We start from the raw sequence: 16807 nt of genomic DNA, 5'->3' as shown, positions 1-16807 counted from the left end.
GTCTTCTCCTACAGTTGACCATGTCTTTTCCTTACAGTTGACCATGTCTTCTCCTACAGTTGACCATGTCTTTTTCTTACAGTTGCACAAATAGGACACAAATTTACCCTAAGGAAAAAAATCCTAACTTATGTAGTAAATTACATTTAGACCCAGTGAACTTAAGGCACCTCGAGCTTAGTAACTACTGACCTAACATTGAATCTTACTATCTAAAATTTTAAAAGCCTGTTTGACTGTGGTTAGGGTACTTTCAGCCAGTGTGTGTAGTGCTAGGGACTGAACTCTGATTTTCACTTTTGATAAGCAAATGCTCTGCCACTAGGGCTTCTCAGCAGCTAACGCACATTAGGGTAAAACTCCATGGGGTAGCAATGACCTGTAGCGAGTGGACGGACACAGCGTGTCAGTGTGCAAGTGGCGCTGCCTGAGCTGGTGCTCCAGGAAAAGAATGAGTCAGCTAGCTCTTGTACTTAAGACTGCAGTGGCCAGAGGCATGGCTTTCAAACACAGACAGGGATATGTAACTTATAAGAACACCAACTCAGTCAGAACACACCTTCCTCTTGGATGTGTCTCAAGTCAAAGTTCAGGCTGGTAAATTAACCATTTCCAATGGCTTTCCAGCAGCTTTCAGTTCATTCCTTTCCTAAATTCTATTTATTATTGCATGTGCATGGTCTGTATATGGGTGCCTGTGTGGAGGCTGGGGGATGCCTCTGTAGGGTCTGCTCTCCCCTCCCATTTCTACATGGGTCTGAGGGATTGAACCCAGCTAGTGCCTTCACCCCAACTTATATACTCCTCCACAGCCTAATTTTCACATTAAGTCTGTGTTTTTCTAGGAATATTCTCTCACTACACCATTTCCTCCTGGTGTTGTTTATACCTATAATTACTCACCCACAATTTCAGTAAAGAAATGTGAAGGAAAGTATGACAAGTGTGCATCAAATGTCAAGCAGTGAGTTCCGCTCACCAATGATAAGTGTCTGGATTGGGTGAAACTGAGCAACCCGCTGCTCCCTGGACTTCTTCAGCAGGAGGTTCTAAGCCATGAATCCAGAGCTGAGCATGCAGGGAGTCTCTATGCTGAACTATACTCTCAAAAAGAAAATGTGTGTCAAAAGCTTGACACAGTGCTTGGCCTATAGCAGTGGCTAAAGGCACTTTAAAGAATCAGGTTAGTGTAAGAAACCACTGTGCTGTGTTCCACTCCCATGCATTCTCTCTGCTAGTGTAAGAAACCACTGTGCTGGTGCTCCACCTCCATGCATTCTGTTTGTGTTGAGAAATGACTCTTCAAGGTCTGTGTTGTAGTTAGCTAAAAGCAGCAGTTCTCTGGGAAGTAAATTCTATAGCTTTAGTTCCCTGAAGAGATGTGTCCCAATTTGCATAGAAAAATCCTTGAGGGTATAAAATATGTCAGGAACTGTCAACGTCACAGATTATCACGGGTAGCTTCTGGTATATTGTTACACTTCTGGTATATTGTTACACTTCTGGTATATTGTTACACTTCTGGTATATTGTTACACTTCTGGTATATTGTTACACTTCCACTTAATTTTTAAGGGACACTAGAGAATTAGAACGACCCCACCCACACTAAGCTTATATACTGTACTTAATAGTGTAATTTCAAATATGACAGGGATAACCCAGATGTGAAATGCTGAATCATTAATCACAGCTGTGATTAATATTTCATAAAATCAAAGCAAGCCTATCCACCCCTTGTGCCATCAGATTTCCATAATGTATGAGTCAAATTTAGAAGGTGCCTTAATTTGAAAAGACCAGATGCTCAGGTTGAGAAAAGAAAATTTGAAACCAAAAGCCCTTTTTGGAGCCTAAACAGTATGAATCACAGTATCCTTCCCAAATTTATTTGGGTTATACTAATCATGTGGAAATTCAAATTTTAGGAAGGGTAAATAAATAATAGTTCATTGGAGGGGCAGCATAGGAAAAGTCAATTGCATTTGGTATACAAAATAGTAAGGAAGCAATAGTAATTGCCATTTTAGACAGTTCATAATTTGTTACAGAATCACAGAGAATCAACGTCTTAAGTAATAACCACCTTGAGTGTTTTGGCCACTGGTGTAAACAAAATCACGTGAATGACGCCAATGTAAATCGATGCACCTCAAGTTGCAAGGGGCATGTTTCTACTGCAGACCCCTGTCACCCCTCTGTGAATGGTCTCCCTATCAAGAATGTCATTTGACATAAAATGGCAAGAGTTTTCACTTCAGGTCATATGAGCCACTCCGGGAAGCTAACTGCCAGCAGCAAGGACACCAGAGTGCTTTGGACTCATATCCCAAAGAATTTTACTTCTTGAATTAAAGCCATACATTACAATATCTGTACCACTACAAAATAAGTAATCTCATCAAATTATCAAAGGCAGCAAGTTGAATTCTATTTTTAAAACATTATTTTCCTAACTGTATACTTTGGGTATATAAAGTATACAATAGTAATTATTCTTATACGAAGAAACTATATACTAAAGCTATCTCTAGACTGCTGAATTAATTCCTGCCGCCAAGAAGTCTTAAATTAACACATATATAAATATACCTCAGCAAAGTAAGGACCTTTTAAAAACAGTAACTCCACAGACCTTAAACAGTTACTCACGTAACAGTTATTTTAATTCCACTTTTAAAGACAATAGTATATTCAAGAACTTTAAACATTTACCACGAGATCACAAGGAACATCTAGAAACACAAAAGCCAAGTGCAAATGCCATGATACTCTGTCCCAGGCCCCTGGCTTGCAGCCTACAGTGGCCTCATCAAGGAGGCTGCAGTCCTTAGTGGAAGAACTGGGGTTACTCAGTTGTCAGGAAAAGCCTGCTTTGTCACAGCAGGTCACGTAAAACTTCACATAAAACTTCCAGAGATCAGAATGGTTCATTTTACTTTGGACTTTTTGCTTAACCCAACAGTGTAAATATATAATGAGCTATTTAGTCCTTCATTTCTCACGTTTTTAGTGTGTGTGTACACCTATATATTTGTAAATGTCAGTGACCATACAGTTCCTTCAATCTGAAGAAGCATTTTGAAAATACTCTATTATTTACTATAAAATGAGTTGCAAATGTAAGTGAACTTTCTACATGATATTAAATTTCCATTTTTGTTTTCAGAGTTGTGTAGCCAGCCTCTCCTAAAAGTCTGGAATAAGCTTACGTAAAGTCTCTTGAGTTTTGAGTGTATGAGGTATAGCAGGCCTGAAACCAAAGCTTTATCTTCCTGCTTTGGAGACGTGTGTCTGAATAACGCTGGCAAGGACAGTACACCATTTCACTATTTGCGTGGCCTGTCCCAGCATGGGACAGCACCATGTGTGCCTGCCTGGTGCCATGCTTCTCATCATGACAATAATGGACTAAACCTCTTAAACTGTAAGCTAGTCCCAATTCAATTTTTTCCTTCATAAGAGTTACTATAGTCATGGTGTCTCTTCACAGCACTAGAAACCCTAACCAAGGCAGGTCTCCGTGTAAGTCAGATAACTACCTCCTGTAGTAAGGTGCAAATGACTTTTGCTGCAGTCTGGATAGTGTTGTCCCCACCCCACAACCCATGTGTAAAGGCTCCATGTCTGAGGTAATGCAGCTGAGAGGAGGCACCTATAGGAAGCTGGGACCCATAAAACAACTTCTGGTCATGGGAAGCATGACTCTGAAAGGAACCATGGTCCCTGGTCTCCTTTGTTTTTCACTCCCCTATTGCAAGATGAACATTTGCACATGTCCAAAAGAACAGGGGCCAATTTAACATTGACTGAAATTCCCGAAACTGTGTCAAATAAACATCTTCTTTTTAAGTTATCATAGGTAACTTTTAAAATAGTATAGGTAAACAAAACTAACAATTTTCAATCCACTTCTAGGTAGTGAATTCCACAAACACGGCCCATCCACTACCACATCTGCCACCAGGACAGTCATCCTGGGCAGGCTGACACTGCTCTGGGAAAGCGGAGCTAAGGCCACAGGCCACAGTAGCCTACACTCCTGCTCTAGCCCCTGGTCATCTCCCTGAGGCATAGATACAGGGTTTCACTAGGCAGTCCCAGCTTGCATATCTGCTCTCTGGCGTTTTCGATTCTGCAGTGCTCGGGATGGAGTCTAGACTCACACTCGCTGGCTAGGTGTCTGCCACAGAGCCACACCCCAACTCTGTTTTTCAAACAGACACACAGAACATGCTTAAACTTCTTCTTTGTCCTCTAGCTTTGCTTAGTGTTTTCAGGAAATTTATTTGATTCTCTCTCTTTCCTTACTCTGTTCTTGAAACTGAGGCTGCAGCTGCTCATGCTGGTGGAGTCTACAAGGCCTACTGCTGAAATGGCTTCTGACGGAATGGAAACCCCCAATCTAGAGGGCAGGTTCAGGCCATGCTGTCAAGCACCTAGCTCGGCCCTTTCAGCTGTTCAATGCCACTCTACAAAACCCGGGGAAGACTCTTACTTCTTGAAAGCATTTCCTATTGTTTAAGCTGTGGTGTCAGGATGGTTTTACATCTCTTCATTATAGATGTACATCCTACTAACTGGGCTTTTACAGAGTTACCCTATGAAGACATAGGAGTCACTATGTCCACAGTAAAATTGGGGCCCAGCTGACCTACAAATGAAGCACAGACCAGCAAGACCTCCTTCGTGTACATTTTCCCATCCAGTCTCACTTCCTGATGGGGACAAAGAAGCTACGCATTTCTTTTCATTGTCATTCTCCCACAAAGACAGACTTGTTAAATGTCTCTGCTGGCCTGGGATTCACTATGCAGATCAAGCTGGCTTTGAACCTGCAGCAATCCTCTTGCCCCTGCATTGCAGCTGCTGAGGTTGCAAGTATGTATCATGCCTAGCTATATACTGACTTAAAAAAAAAAAAGGCAGGGTCTTTCTATGTAGCCCTGGCTGGCCCAGAATTTACTATGTAGACTGGGCTGGTCTCAACTTCAGAGATCCACCTGCCTCTGCCTTCTGAGGGTTGAGATTAGAAAGGTGTGTATCAGGATGCCTAGCTTTTTATATGCTGTTCTTAACTGGAGAGTGCCTCAGGGCCATCTTTGACTAGTTATAAAGTTACCTGTATGTATACTTACTATGCAAACAGCCACCCATACTAAAAAGACTCGGCACGATTACAGACAATAAGAAAGGTTAATGGAGCTCAGAAAGGTCTCCTCCCACAGCTGCACACAGGCATGAGATCTGTTTCCTTGTCAAAAAGCCTGACCATGGACTGCCCTGCCTTCTACAATTATAGCTGGTCACAGATATGGGAAACACTGCTTGGCTGACTGTCTTTTCCCTGTCATCCTGAGAGAAAATTATATCAACCAAAGCAAATGGTAGCAACAAAGCTTATTCCTAAGGCTTTGTGGTCTGCCAGTCTACAAGGGCTGCCCTCCATGCTGCCCGGGGACAGAGGGAAGGCGTCCCCATTATCGGATGATAGGGCAGAACAAAGGAGAGGAAGCCTGCAAACTGGTCTAAGTCTCACCGTTAGACTGTACGTGCAGTGCTCACTACAGCATGAAAGTGCTTCTGCAGACTGAGCAGCAAACACTTATCTGCGACTTCAGAGTCCGAGCACCTCAGGAGCCAGTGATCTGTCTGCTCTACGAGGTGACATGGGTGTGGATGCAGCTGTAATTAATGCCGTTCGCCCTAAGCGATGCTGATGCGACTGGCAAACATGGGGGATTTCCCGAGTTCACTGAAATGTAATGTACTCTTCTATGTGCAACAAAACCCAGCCCGATCCAGGGGAAGAGCATTTATTAGTCAAATATAATTTGACATTTCAGTCAGAGCATGGTAAAATTCTAACACATCAGTTTCGGGAGCAAGACCTTTTAAAGCACACAAGCAAACTAAAAGTAAAGGCAGACCTCTTACACAATGTGTAATTTCTTCATTATGATGGAATGCAACAAAATATCTTGCCCTTGGGTTGCTCCATTTCAGCCAAAACAAATGCAAATGGCTTGTCAGATGACAGCTGTTTGATAAGGCTCCTCTGTAAGACCTGCCCGCTTTACTTTTTTCCGTGAAACTTGGGATGAAGGCAGAAGGCAGGAAGAGAATTAATGTAGCATACAGTCTAAAGGCAATGCTACAACCGTGATTAAGTAGAAAAGTTAAAAGGCACAGATTTTCCACAGCTTCGCTGCGTGCAACCCATCCGTGTAACAAGTTGACAGGCCTAGCGCGTCAGCTCCATCATCCCCCTCCGACAGCTAAAGCGCAGCACTGCATCCCTTTTCAGGGGAAATTTGCGTCTGCACCATGAAGCGTTGTACATTATTTCTTAGCACTGCAGGGGGCTCAAGTCCATATGGAACCTTCACAAATATTACCACAGATCAAACCAGCGGCGTTTGGAGGCAGATTTGACATACCTATTTAAATGAGCAGCAGGGGTCCTCGGGCAGCCGCAGGCTGTGCACGGGAGCCTCCGTGGAAGCTGGAGCACAGCCCCATTACTCAGCAAAGACACACTCTGCAGTTGTCATTCATTTCATTTCTGCCAGGGCAAGAAGCTCATTTGCCCAAGGTCAACAAAAAACGAAAAGAAGGTTTTCTTTTTTCCCTAAGAAATAAATGTAGCTGACAAGTGGGGATTTTGTCCTTTGGGTTTGTGAAGCACAAATAAACAGCAGATATGTCTAAAGGCAGAGGAATGCGTGCAGCCACTCCAGCCTCTGACTGTGGAGGGGAAGCCCCATAAATATTTCTAAAGCTTTAAAAATCACATTATGGATAAAACAGAACTTGACACCATGTTCTAAAAATAAAATGGGTTCTGTCTTTCAAAATGGATCCTGGCATCCAACTTGTTGTTCTCACAGCAGTTTTGGGGACTGCCCTCACATGCACACACTATCAAACAGATTTCTTTGAAGGCAGCAAAACAAAAACTTCCCAGCATCCTCCAAAGCCAAAGCACAGTAGGACCTCTCTGCCTGATCTGGATTCTCCCTCACACACTGCATTCACCAATGCAAGGCTGAACTTTAATATGATAACAAGCAAAATGAACAGCGGTCTGGAGGGGAATATATGGCCTCACAATCCAACAGCACACAGTGCCTGGCCCTCCTTATCCACCTTCAAACTGCACACAGGGATCGCTAGAAATTGAGCTTGCGAGCAAGAGCATTTTCTGAATAAAGACTCTGATGCAGCAGCAGACAGCACAGGGGTCTTTCATCATCAGTCCGGCCTCAACAAGCTCTCCTCTGTCCACAGCTGAGATAGTCTGCTGCTAAGAGAAGCCTCTAGAATACTTTTATAGCTTATAAATGAGGATACTTACATGCATTAATGAATAGTATGATTGCTTGCCAGTGTAGAAGAGAAAATTAAATGGACGGCCATCTTCTCCCCATTGGATTGCTAAATGAAAACAAAAACATTTACAGAGATTAACCAAACTATGAGTTTAACCTCACTCAGTATGGGATACATCTGTGATTCAGATTAGCATTTCAAAAGTATCTAAAATATCAAAAGTATTCACATTTAAAATTCATGTATTTAGCATGTTGAATATGTAAATGCTTAGGATATTTAGTTTCATATCAATTAGCATAAAACTTTGTCTGTATTTAATATAATATTCCTCTGTGAAGATCTATTTCATTTGTCTTAAATAAAATCTCATAAGATAATCCACATTACTTTGTTAGAACAAAAATGTTCAGGTCCCACAGTTTTCAAGTAAATCTTAAGAGTAAGTCAGTGAGCATATGAAGAGATTCGGAGGAGGCCCCGCGCAACTCACACATCTGTGCCGAGAGCCTGCTTGCTACATCATTCATTCCAGCCACTTCATAATCTACCTGAGAGTTCAAAGCAGTCGCAAACAGACGGGCGCTCAGGAACACCTTTTCAAATACGCAGTTACCCGCTTAACCACCGAACAAACAGAGACACAAACTCCAACTCTTCTGCCTATATTCTGCTGAGCTACTTCTAAACCGTTTGTAGTGGCCCCTGCTAAAGACCCCATTCTTAGGTGGGAGTGGTGGTGCCCATGTGCAATCCAGCACCTTGGAGCACAGAAAGGAGGAACAAGATTTTGAGGCTAGCCTAGATTGCATAGGAAAACTTTCTCAAGGGAAAATCACATTCGTAGGTTTACCACATAGTATAAACTATGTTTTCCTGCCTACTACTTCCTACAGCTTTAATTTATAGTGTCCTTTACAAAAGTTTATAGATTGTCTCACATGGTGGATCTGGTACTTCTCAGCAGTGTGAGAAGCCTGGTTTTCAGTACTGAGTCCACCAAGAGACGTCTTCAGATAGTTTAGCCTGCTTGCCTGGGCCCTCATGATATGTTCTCACCGCAGATACACTGTACAACCGCTGTGTGCTGTGGGTCTTTGGAGGACCACAAGGCACTTTAAGAACAGGCTCCATTTACTCTTCTGAAGCAACCTCCATCTCCACAAAGATTTGGGCTAAACTTAGTGTTCTGTTTTCTTCTGGAATTCTAATCACTTTCCTATTCGGGTATTCAATGAATTTGTGCATGTGAAGCAGAAGCCTCTATTTGTCGATTTTTAAACAGTAAACATTTTTCTGTTGAAACACCTTTAAATGCAGGATGTTTCTCTTCTCTGAGGATAATTAGTACCAGCCTGGGAACACACTGAAAATAGAGAAACAGCATTGGATGAGTGTTGAAAAAGTCTTAGCTGAGTTTAGACTGAGAGGGGAAGCCATGTGTTTTGTAGCCCTGGCTATCCTGGAACTCACTCTGTAGACCAGACTGCCTCAAACACCCGCCTCTGCCTCCTGAGTAATGGGATTAAGGTGTGTGTCATCATTGTAGGACTAGAAAAGCAATGCTCTTACTAGCCAATGATTCCAGATGATTTCAATACTTTCCAATGACATTTCCAGAAGCTCCATGGCTTCCACATTACCTAGTACTTGAACCTGCACTATGCAATGGATTATCATGGCGCTGTTCAAGTACTTAGTCAGAAAGTAACTGAAGACAATAAACATCCAAACAAGCATCCTGGTTATGCTAAGACCACTGTTAAGTCTGGGTAGAACCTTGAATCACAGCTCTGTGTGCATTTGTGCTTATAAATCTAGACTTCATAAGCTATATGTACACACATATATTCTTTCATAAACATACCTGATTAATTAAATCTATAGTGTCATTTATTTTAAGATGAGCCATTATATACATTGATACACTGCAAAGCTTGTCATTCCATAGCATGCATCAGAACATAATTAATAATTAATTTTAAGGTGCACTCTGTTCTTAAAGGTACAAAACTTGAAAAGCTTCAAATTCATAAACCCTGGCCTCGACTACGCCGACACTTGCTGCTCTGCACACTTGTTTTTCTGTCCTGCACCACCATCACCCGTTCGTCCATCAGAGCCCTCTGCTCCCACAGTGAGTGAGCCACCCTCATTATAAAACCCTCATCACTTCTTAATATCTTTAAACTTAATAAAAACTTCCCTAGATACCTACTAACCATGGACACTTAGCAATTAGAACTGGGTCCAACGGGATAGACCTGCAATTCAAAAACCAGTCCAGGCAGCCAGCAAGCAGCCAGCTGTGCTAGACTGACACAATGCTTGGTTTGGCTCACTCTCCAGTATGGGGAGGGAAAAGGTAAGGAGAAACTTTGGGCTATTTTTCTTTCTTTCCTTCGCTTTTGCCAGCCAAGTTTTCACTTAAGGTCTTTAGCTTGATTTTCTATGAAAATCTTGTCCATGTTTATGTAATTCTAAGCAGGGTTTGTTGCTGTTGATACAGGCCCTTCCCGCTTAATGCCCAGTCACAGATTTCAATACACAAGTAACATACTACTCCAAAGATTAAGAGAAAGGATTCCTTGGCCAGAGGCAAGGTGAAAGTTAACAGTTCTAAACTCTTGTGCATTCATTCACACCGGTACACTAGCAGGAAAGAACAGCATTTGCCTTGTTATTTGTCATTGTACTTTGTATTTGCTTTTACAAAAATCACATACAATTACTTATTTGGGAGGCATCACGGTGTAGCATAGAGGTCAGAGAACTAATTGTGGGTACCCATTCTCTGCTTCCTCTACGTGGGTCCTACAACTAAACCAGCATGCCAGACTTGGTGGCAAGAGCCTTTAGGTGTCGAGCCTCCTGCTGGCTCCACTCATTTTGGTACTAAGCAGGGTCTCATTGTGCAGTGAGGCCTGCAGCTCACCAGATAATAAAGGCTGGCCCTGACCTTGACATCCTCCTGCATCCACCATCACACACTTTAACGGCTTTATTATAAATATACATAGCATTCTATATTGTAGTTACACTACAGATTACAGCATTTTTTAGTTGTTTTTCCAGCCCAACATTATGAGGTAACACAATATTATTACCACCTGTATGATGATATGACAGCTTGTTCAGAAGATTTATAATAGTTAAATTATTCCTAATAATTGTTTCCTAACACTTTATACTTCCTAACCCCTAAGCAGAAAAATATAATAGCTTCTTGTTATCGTTTTTATAGGACATTATTTCTGATCTTGGATATTTTTAAATGTTTACTGGTTACATTTTTTTTTTTTCATGTACAAGCTGCATGATATTCTTTGGTTATTTTTCCACTGGGCTCTTTTCCTTCCTTCCTTCCTTCCTTCCTTCCTTCCTTCCTTCCTTCCTTCCTTCCTTCCTTCTTTCCTCTCTCCCTCCCTCCCTCCCTCTCTCCCTCCCTTCCTTTCTTTTGGTTAATTTGTAAGAGAAATTTTAGAAACAAAGTCCTTATAGTTCAGATTTTCTGGTTTCTTTTTCTCAAAGAAAAGCTTTTATTTTGAAAACAATTTACTAGTTTTTGTCTTTTCTGTTTCTTTTTGTGACTGTCATTTTGGTAGCTGGGGCTAGAGATGGCTTAGTGGTTAAGGACATTTACTCATCTTACATAAGACAAGGATTTGGTTCCTAGCACCCACATGACAGCTCTTAACTGTCTCTTAACTCTAGTTTTAAGGGATCTGATGCCCTCTTCTGGCCTCCATGGGTACTGCATGAATGTGGTACACATACATAAATACAGGCAACCTCATACTCATAAAATATTGCTAGCTGTATTATCTGTCTACTGTTCTAGAGTGAACTGCCTTTTATTTTGTCTTTATTTTATTTTTTTTAAGGGGTAGAGGGTCAAAGTTGATATAATGTCACTTTCTGTAGTCTAGGATGACCTTAAACTCCTGACAATCTTTGTGCCTCAACCTTCTGAGTTCTAGGATTATAGAGGTGAGACACCAGGTTTGGCTCTGAAATTTGAGATATAATGTTGTTAGTATCTCAACCCAAATTATATCATTTGGATACATCTGTCTGTCAATATTTTTTTAAAATGGATTTTAAACACACACACAACGTCTGCATGCATATGTAAACATGTATTAATATAGTTGGACTCAGCAAATTTTTAAGATGGTTTGTGACTCCCCAAAGAGAAAGGTGTCAATTTATGGGCTATTGTAAGATCAGGATCACACACACTCTAAAGTGATTTTTCCTTGTGTGGTTTTGGCCACTATGATATATATCTCTAGGTGGCAAGATCCTCAAATATTTTCACATTTCACCCTTTAACTCTTTTGTGGCATAAGAACTTTTATAAAAGACATGATTTAAAAATTCTAGAATTTAATTTTAATGTTGTGAAATCAGACACTCAAATAATAACTTTACAGTAATGCTCAAATATAGTTTTTCATTTGCATCTTATCAGTTTCTTTTAGCAGGAAACCATCATCTATGAATAGTACTGAATTCCCTGGTGTCCTTGTGGCTTGTTCGACAATGCTGAGGATTGGGTCCAGCGCCTTGCACATGCTAGATGTGTGCCATCACTGAGCAACATTCATGGCTTTGTTTCCCATGGTCTTGAATTTGCCACAAGGTCCTATGTGTGGCCAATTTCCCTAATTATATGGTTTTGACTTATACTCCTTATATGATTTCTGTGTATGTGGTGCTGGGGATGGAACCTCACACCTGCTAGGCAAGCACTCTGCTACTGAGCTGCATACACACCCGGCCCTATGTGTTTCTTTTAAAATTATAATAGTTAAGGCTTCCAAATAACTGCTGATAATTGATGCATGCTATTTCTGAATGCAATGGGATTTAATGATACATTTAAAGATTCGATGTTTCTGTTTGCTCATGAAAAGTCCTACTCAAACAAGAAAGCTTCTTTACATTTCTAGTTCAAACTTTTTACCAAAAGTAAAAGACTCCATTTTGTTAATTGTTTTCTCTGTGTAAATGTTTTCTCCTTGAATAAAAAAAATTACATTAATAGACGGATTAATGTTAAGCCATACTTAAAATTCTGAGAAAAATGCTTTCCGGTACTCTCTTAAAACGCTGTATTTGTGCACTCAGGAGGCAGAGGCGACTGCATCTCCAAGTTTGAGGCTAGCCTGGTCTACATAGCAAGCTACAGATTAGCTAGGGCTGTACAGTGAGACTCTGTTCTCGCAGGGGTGGGCTTTACTTACTTTTTATGTAACTCAAATTTAGTAATTATGAGTTTGCAAGTACTTTTCCAGGAAGCATGATGACCAGTGGCCTGCCTGGCTTTTAGTCTACCCAGAATTTTCCTGATTGAGGTAACTGGGACAATTAGAGAGTGTGGTGGTCACACATTTGTGCCTTAAGTCATCACTACCTGGGCCAGACTACACGCCCAGACACTTCCTGTCTGGGTATCCTTGGAAATTAAATATGAGAAAAATAATTGTGCTTTTAAAAGTTGTTGTGAAAGTTTTGAAATAAAACATGCAGCACTTAGAATTATGTCTGCCCAATTTGAAGTTCAACAAATGCTACTGTTATCAATTGGAAGAGTTCTCAAATTAGCACCAAGTTACTGTCTTATATGGGCTGGAAAGATGGCTCAGCATTTAAGAGCACTGCCTGCTCTTCCAGAAGTCCTGAGTTCAATTCCCAGCAACCACATGGTAGCTCACAACCATCTGTAATGAGTTCTGGTTCCCTCTTGAGGAAGAGACCTGGTCAGTTGCCCTCATCAACTTAGACCATGAAACCCAATATGGACAAGTTCAACAGAACTGCCATACGTGGGCTGCCCGTACATGCTTCAGCACTGCCAGGGCATACATTTTATTAATTCATTCATTTGTTGTCATATTCAGACCATAACGACATAGCTATCTGTGCCCTCACAGTAGCTTCTGGATGCCTCCGAATGCCTCCATTTGAAAGTGTTAATACTGGGCTGCAAACACAGCTTCATGGTAAAACGCACTTGATGCCTGGCATACAGGAGGCAACCCAAGGTTCCATTCAACCCCCACAAAGTAGTAGTAGTAGTAGTAGTACTACTACTACTACTACTAGTAATAATAATAATAATATGTATAATATTATTCTCTGACTGACTTCACCGGCCTTCTCAAAGGTGATTCTGATTTGCAGTCACTCTTTTAAATTTGCCATTATGTTCATCAATTTCATTTTTCTTTTACTTTGTCTTTCTCAATTACTAATGACATGTGTTTGTGTCTGCATGACATGAATATATTCCACAGGACTTGATGGGAGCTGTCAAATACTTCCAAATAATGAGTAATTTCAAATTTGATTCTTTAATCCAACAGCAATACAGTTCTATTGATTTCAAATCAGGAAATTTAACTGATATAACTTCTACTCTTGAAACTTTATTTTTTTCTCAATCATTCACTTTACCATGTATAATTAATTCTATTACTATTCGGTAGTCATCAGCATAGAAAACAGTCTTTTCTACTACTAAAGCATGATGCATTATTTGAATTCTTTAGCCTTAGTTAACAGTCCCGCTTTCTAGTCTGTCAGTGCTAAGTGTCTGGTATGAAAAAGCTCAAGATCATCAGACCCACGTACTGAACAACAGGTTTATCAATACAAATTAACTTTCTCACATCACTGGACAATTCCCCGGCGTCCTCCAATTCTGGGCTATCAGTGCTCCTTCTTGGTTCTGTCATCAACTTGGTGTGTATCTTCATTTTCCTTACTGTTTTTACCACTTCACAGGACAGGTGTTTTATGATAACTCAATCTAAAAGTTTCCGTCTTTCAATAAACCAAGTAGTAGTATAGTACAAGTGCCATAATCTCTACAAATCTAAACTTCATTGTTACTTCTCTCAATACTAAAATCTGATTTATCCTATAAAAACTACAATAAAGTTGAAAGCAGAAAGCAGAACTTCTGCTATTCTAAAGGAGCACTGTTAAATACACTTAGCTGCAGATGATTCTAGCAAGAGTCGCATATTTTCAAAATAATTCATGGACATTTTGTGGGGATAGCCTGAAGCTTTGGTGTCACACTGCAGCTGCTAATAATGAGTATATGATTCTGAGAAAGTACTCGAAGGAACCACGAAGCCTCAGAGGGCAGAAGAGACACAGCTCATAAAGATACGCTAAGAAAATTAAGAGATGAAGAATTGGTGGGTAGCCTTAGGAGTTGGAGCAAAGAGAAGCCAGTGAAAAGGGAAAGAATCCATTGCTGCTATTCCAGACATTTATCAGAAAAGCAACTAGATACAAGTTACTCTGCCCATACAGACAACTGGTCTGTAAATAACACTGTAACTTCAAACCTGGTGTGCACTTGTATACAGTCTTCATTTTTCCCCAAAAACGATTCTGAAGTGAATGTTTTGCATGTTATAATCAATCATTTTTAAGAATTGAGAATAGGGAAACATAGGCCACCTGTAGAAAGAGACTTAAAATATTTATAACAAATCCAAAATAAAAGTTATTCAAAGAGTGAAGAGACGACCTGAGAATGAGTAAAGCGCTTGCCGCCAAGTCTGATGCCTCGAGCTTGAGCCCCGGGACCCACATGGTGCAAGCAGAGAACCAAGTACTCTAAGATGTCTTCTGACTTCTATGTGTGCATGCATGTGCGCACGCGTGTGTCTGTGCACATGTGCGCATGTGTGTGCCTCTGCACGCGCGCGCGCGCGCGCGCACACACACACACACACACGTTTAGAGGTATTTAAAAAGAATGAAGTGAAGCCCTAGGACAGATGAGGTGTAAGCTGAGTGGATCCTGGTGGCACAGGCCTGTGACCTCATCTGCACTGGAGGCTAAGGCAAAGAGCTAGAAGACCAAAAAGGACTAATATTCCATATTGAGTACAGTTAGGTCTCTAAAGGAAGAAAAACAGAAAGACTTCACATAAAAAAAGAGATGAACGAGTCACCAACAGATGTACAACCCACAAACTCTTCCTCATAGATGTCTAGTGGAAGCAGAATGCAAGTAATCAGTGTGGCATTACCACAGACACAAGGCTCACCTTGATCTAACTTTCGTACCCTACACAAACTCTGCGGATTCTACCATTCGTTATTATACAGAGTACTTCTGACCCACTCCACATCCACTGTGACAAAACTCCTGCTGTGTAACCCACATCTACAGTAAACTAAAAAACAAAAGGAACCATCTTAGTCTTGAGCGACCTTACCTCTTTGTTTTGGGAAAATCTGTTCAGGATGCTGTAAAAGAAATGTAAAATGTTATTAGTCAACCTCTATAACACATAAAAGACAATATTAAACAAGTATTTAGGATTACCTTCATTATTGGCCTGGCTTGCTTCTCAAACAAACCACTTGGAAAAAGGTAAGCAATAGCTCTCTGAAAATAAACACAAAGGTTAATTAACAACTGTTATAAAAATTACAAGATGCTTACTTTATACCAGACATTGAACTAGAGTTTCACATGTAGTATGTCAGTTCAAGTGGCAAAGTACAGTTACTAAGCATATATCACCAAAAGAAAAACAACAAAATCTGTAATTATGACCCTGGCTACTGGCAACTCTCAAGTGTCCGCATCAAACTAGAGGTGCTCTTTCACAAACTCTGGCACTGTGCTCAGTAAATCACTGCAAGCACAGGCCAGGGCAGAAGACTGCAACAAGCGGGCTCGTGTTTCACTCACTGTGACACACTGGAGAGAAACGGTTTACAGGACAGATTTATCTTGGTTCATCATTTCAGCAAACTGTGCTGAATCCATTGCTTTGGTTTTGAGCCAATGTAGAATATTTGTTGGGAAAGTATGGCACAGACTTCTCCCTCATGGTGGCCAGGAAAGAAATCCAGGGCTGGGGACAAGCTTGCACTCCTCCGGCATGCCCCATAGGACCCACTTCTTCTAGTGGTCCCAGTCTCCGGGAGTCCCACCGTCTCCTTAAACAGCACTCAGATGGGAGAGAGCTCTCAGCACACGGATCTGGGGGCAGTTCTCACGCAGACCAGAGCATCCACCATGGCTCCCTTGGTGTTTTTAGGTGACCTTTGAGTTTACCCTACAGTCCTGAGGACTGAGCACGGCCCTCACACACCACGTCCACCCTGGTCCTACTGAGGTTTTGAAGTATACTTTTCAAACAAGGCCTCCCATGTGTTTCTCACAAGAAACATGACTGACCTTGCTTAGCCAAGCGCCACTAGGTGCTCTCTCCTCACACAGGTCTCTGAGCACTCCTGCCTCATTCCCATTTACACCAGTGCTTGGACAAACAGCCCTCACCCCAGGACAATCTGAACATCAAAAAGAATGGCAATGCCCTACAGCACACTTAATAAGCGGGTGTACATATATGAATTCTAGAAAGCATGTACACATACATACTCGAGTGAGGGGCAGGAAAAAAGAAACCTGCTTAATAGAACAGTACCA

General features: G+C 41.2%; 1 protein-coding gene across 1 annotated transcript in view; it reads right to left on the bottom strand.

Annotated features, from left to right (window-relative positions):
- Mrps9 (mitochondrial ribosomal protein S9) overlaps positions 1-16807 on the bottom strand; it is a 49397-nt gene that overhangs the window by 9712 nt on the left and 22878 nt on the right. The window contains exons 3-5 of the mRNA XM_005359998.3: positions 15692-15754; positions 15582-15612; positions 7358-7437 (exon numbers count right to left, since the gene is read on the bottom strand). Of these exons, the coding sequence (XP_005360055.1) occupies positions 7358-7437; positions 15582-15612; positions 15692-15754 (174 nt within the window). The remainder of the gene's footprint in view (positions 1-7357; positions 7438-15581; positions 15613-15691; positions 15755-16807) is intronic.

Source organism: Microtus ochrogaster, linkage group LG2 (genome assembly GCF_000317375.1).
Source record: "Microtus ochrogaster isolate Prairie Vole_2 linkage group LG2, MicOch1.0, whole genome shotgun sequence".
Classification (NCBI taxonomy): domain Eukaryota; kingdom Metazoa; phylum Chordata; class Mammalia; order Rodentia; family Cricetidae; genus Microtus; species Microtus ochrogaster.
Note: the sequence above shows the minus strand (reverse complement) of the source record. Positions and strands in the feature narration are given on the sequence as shown.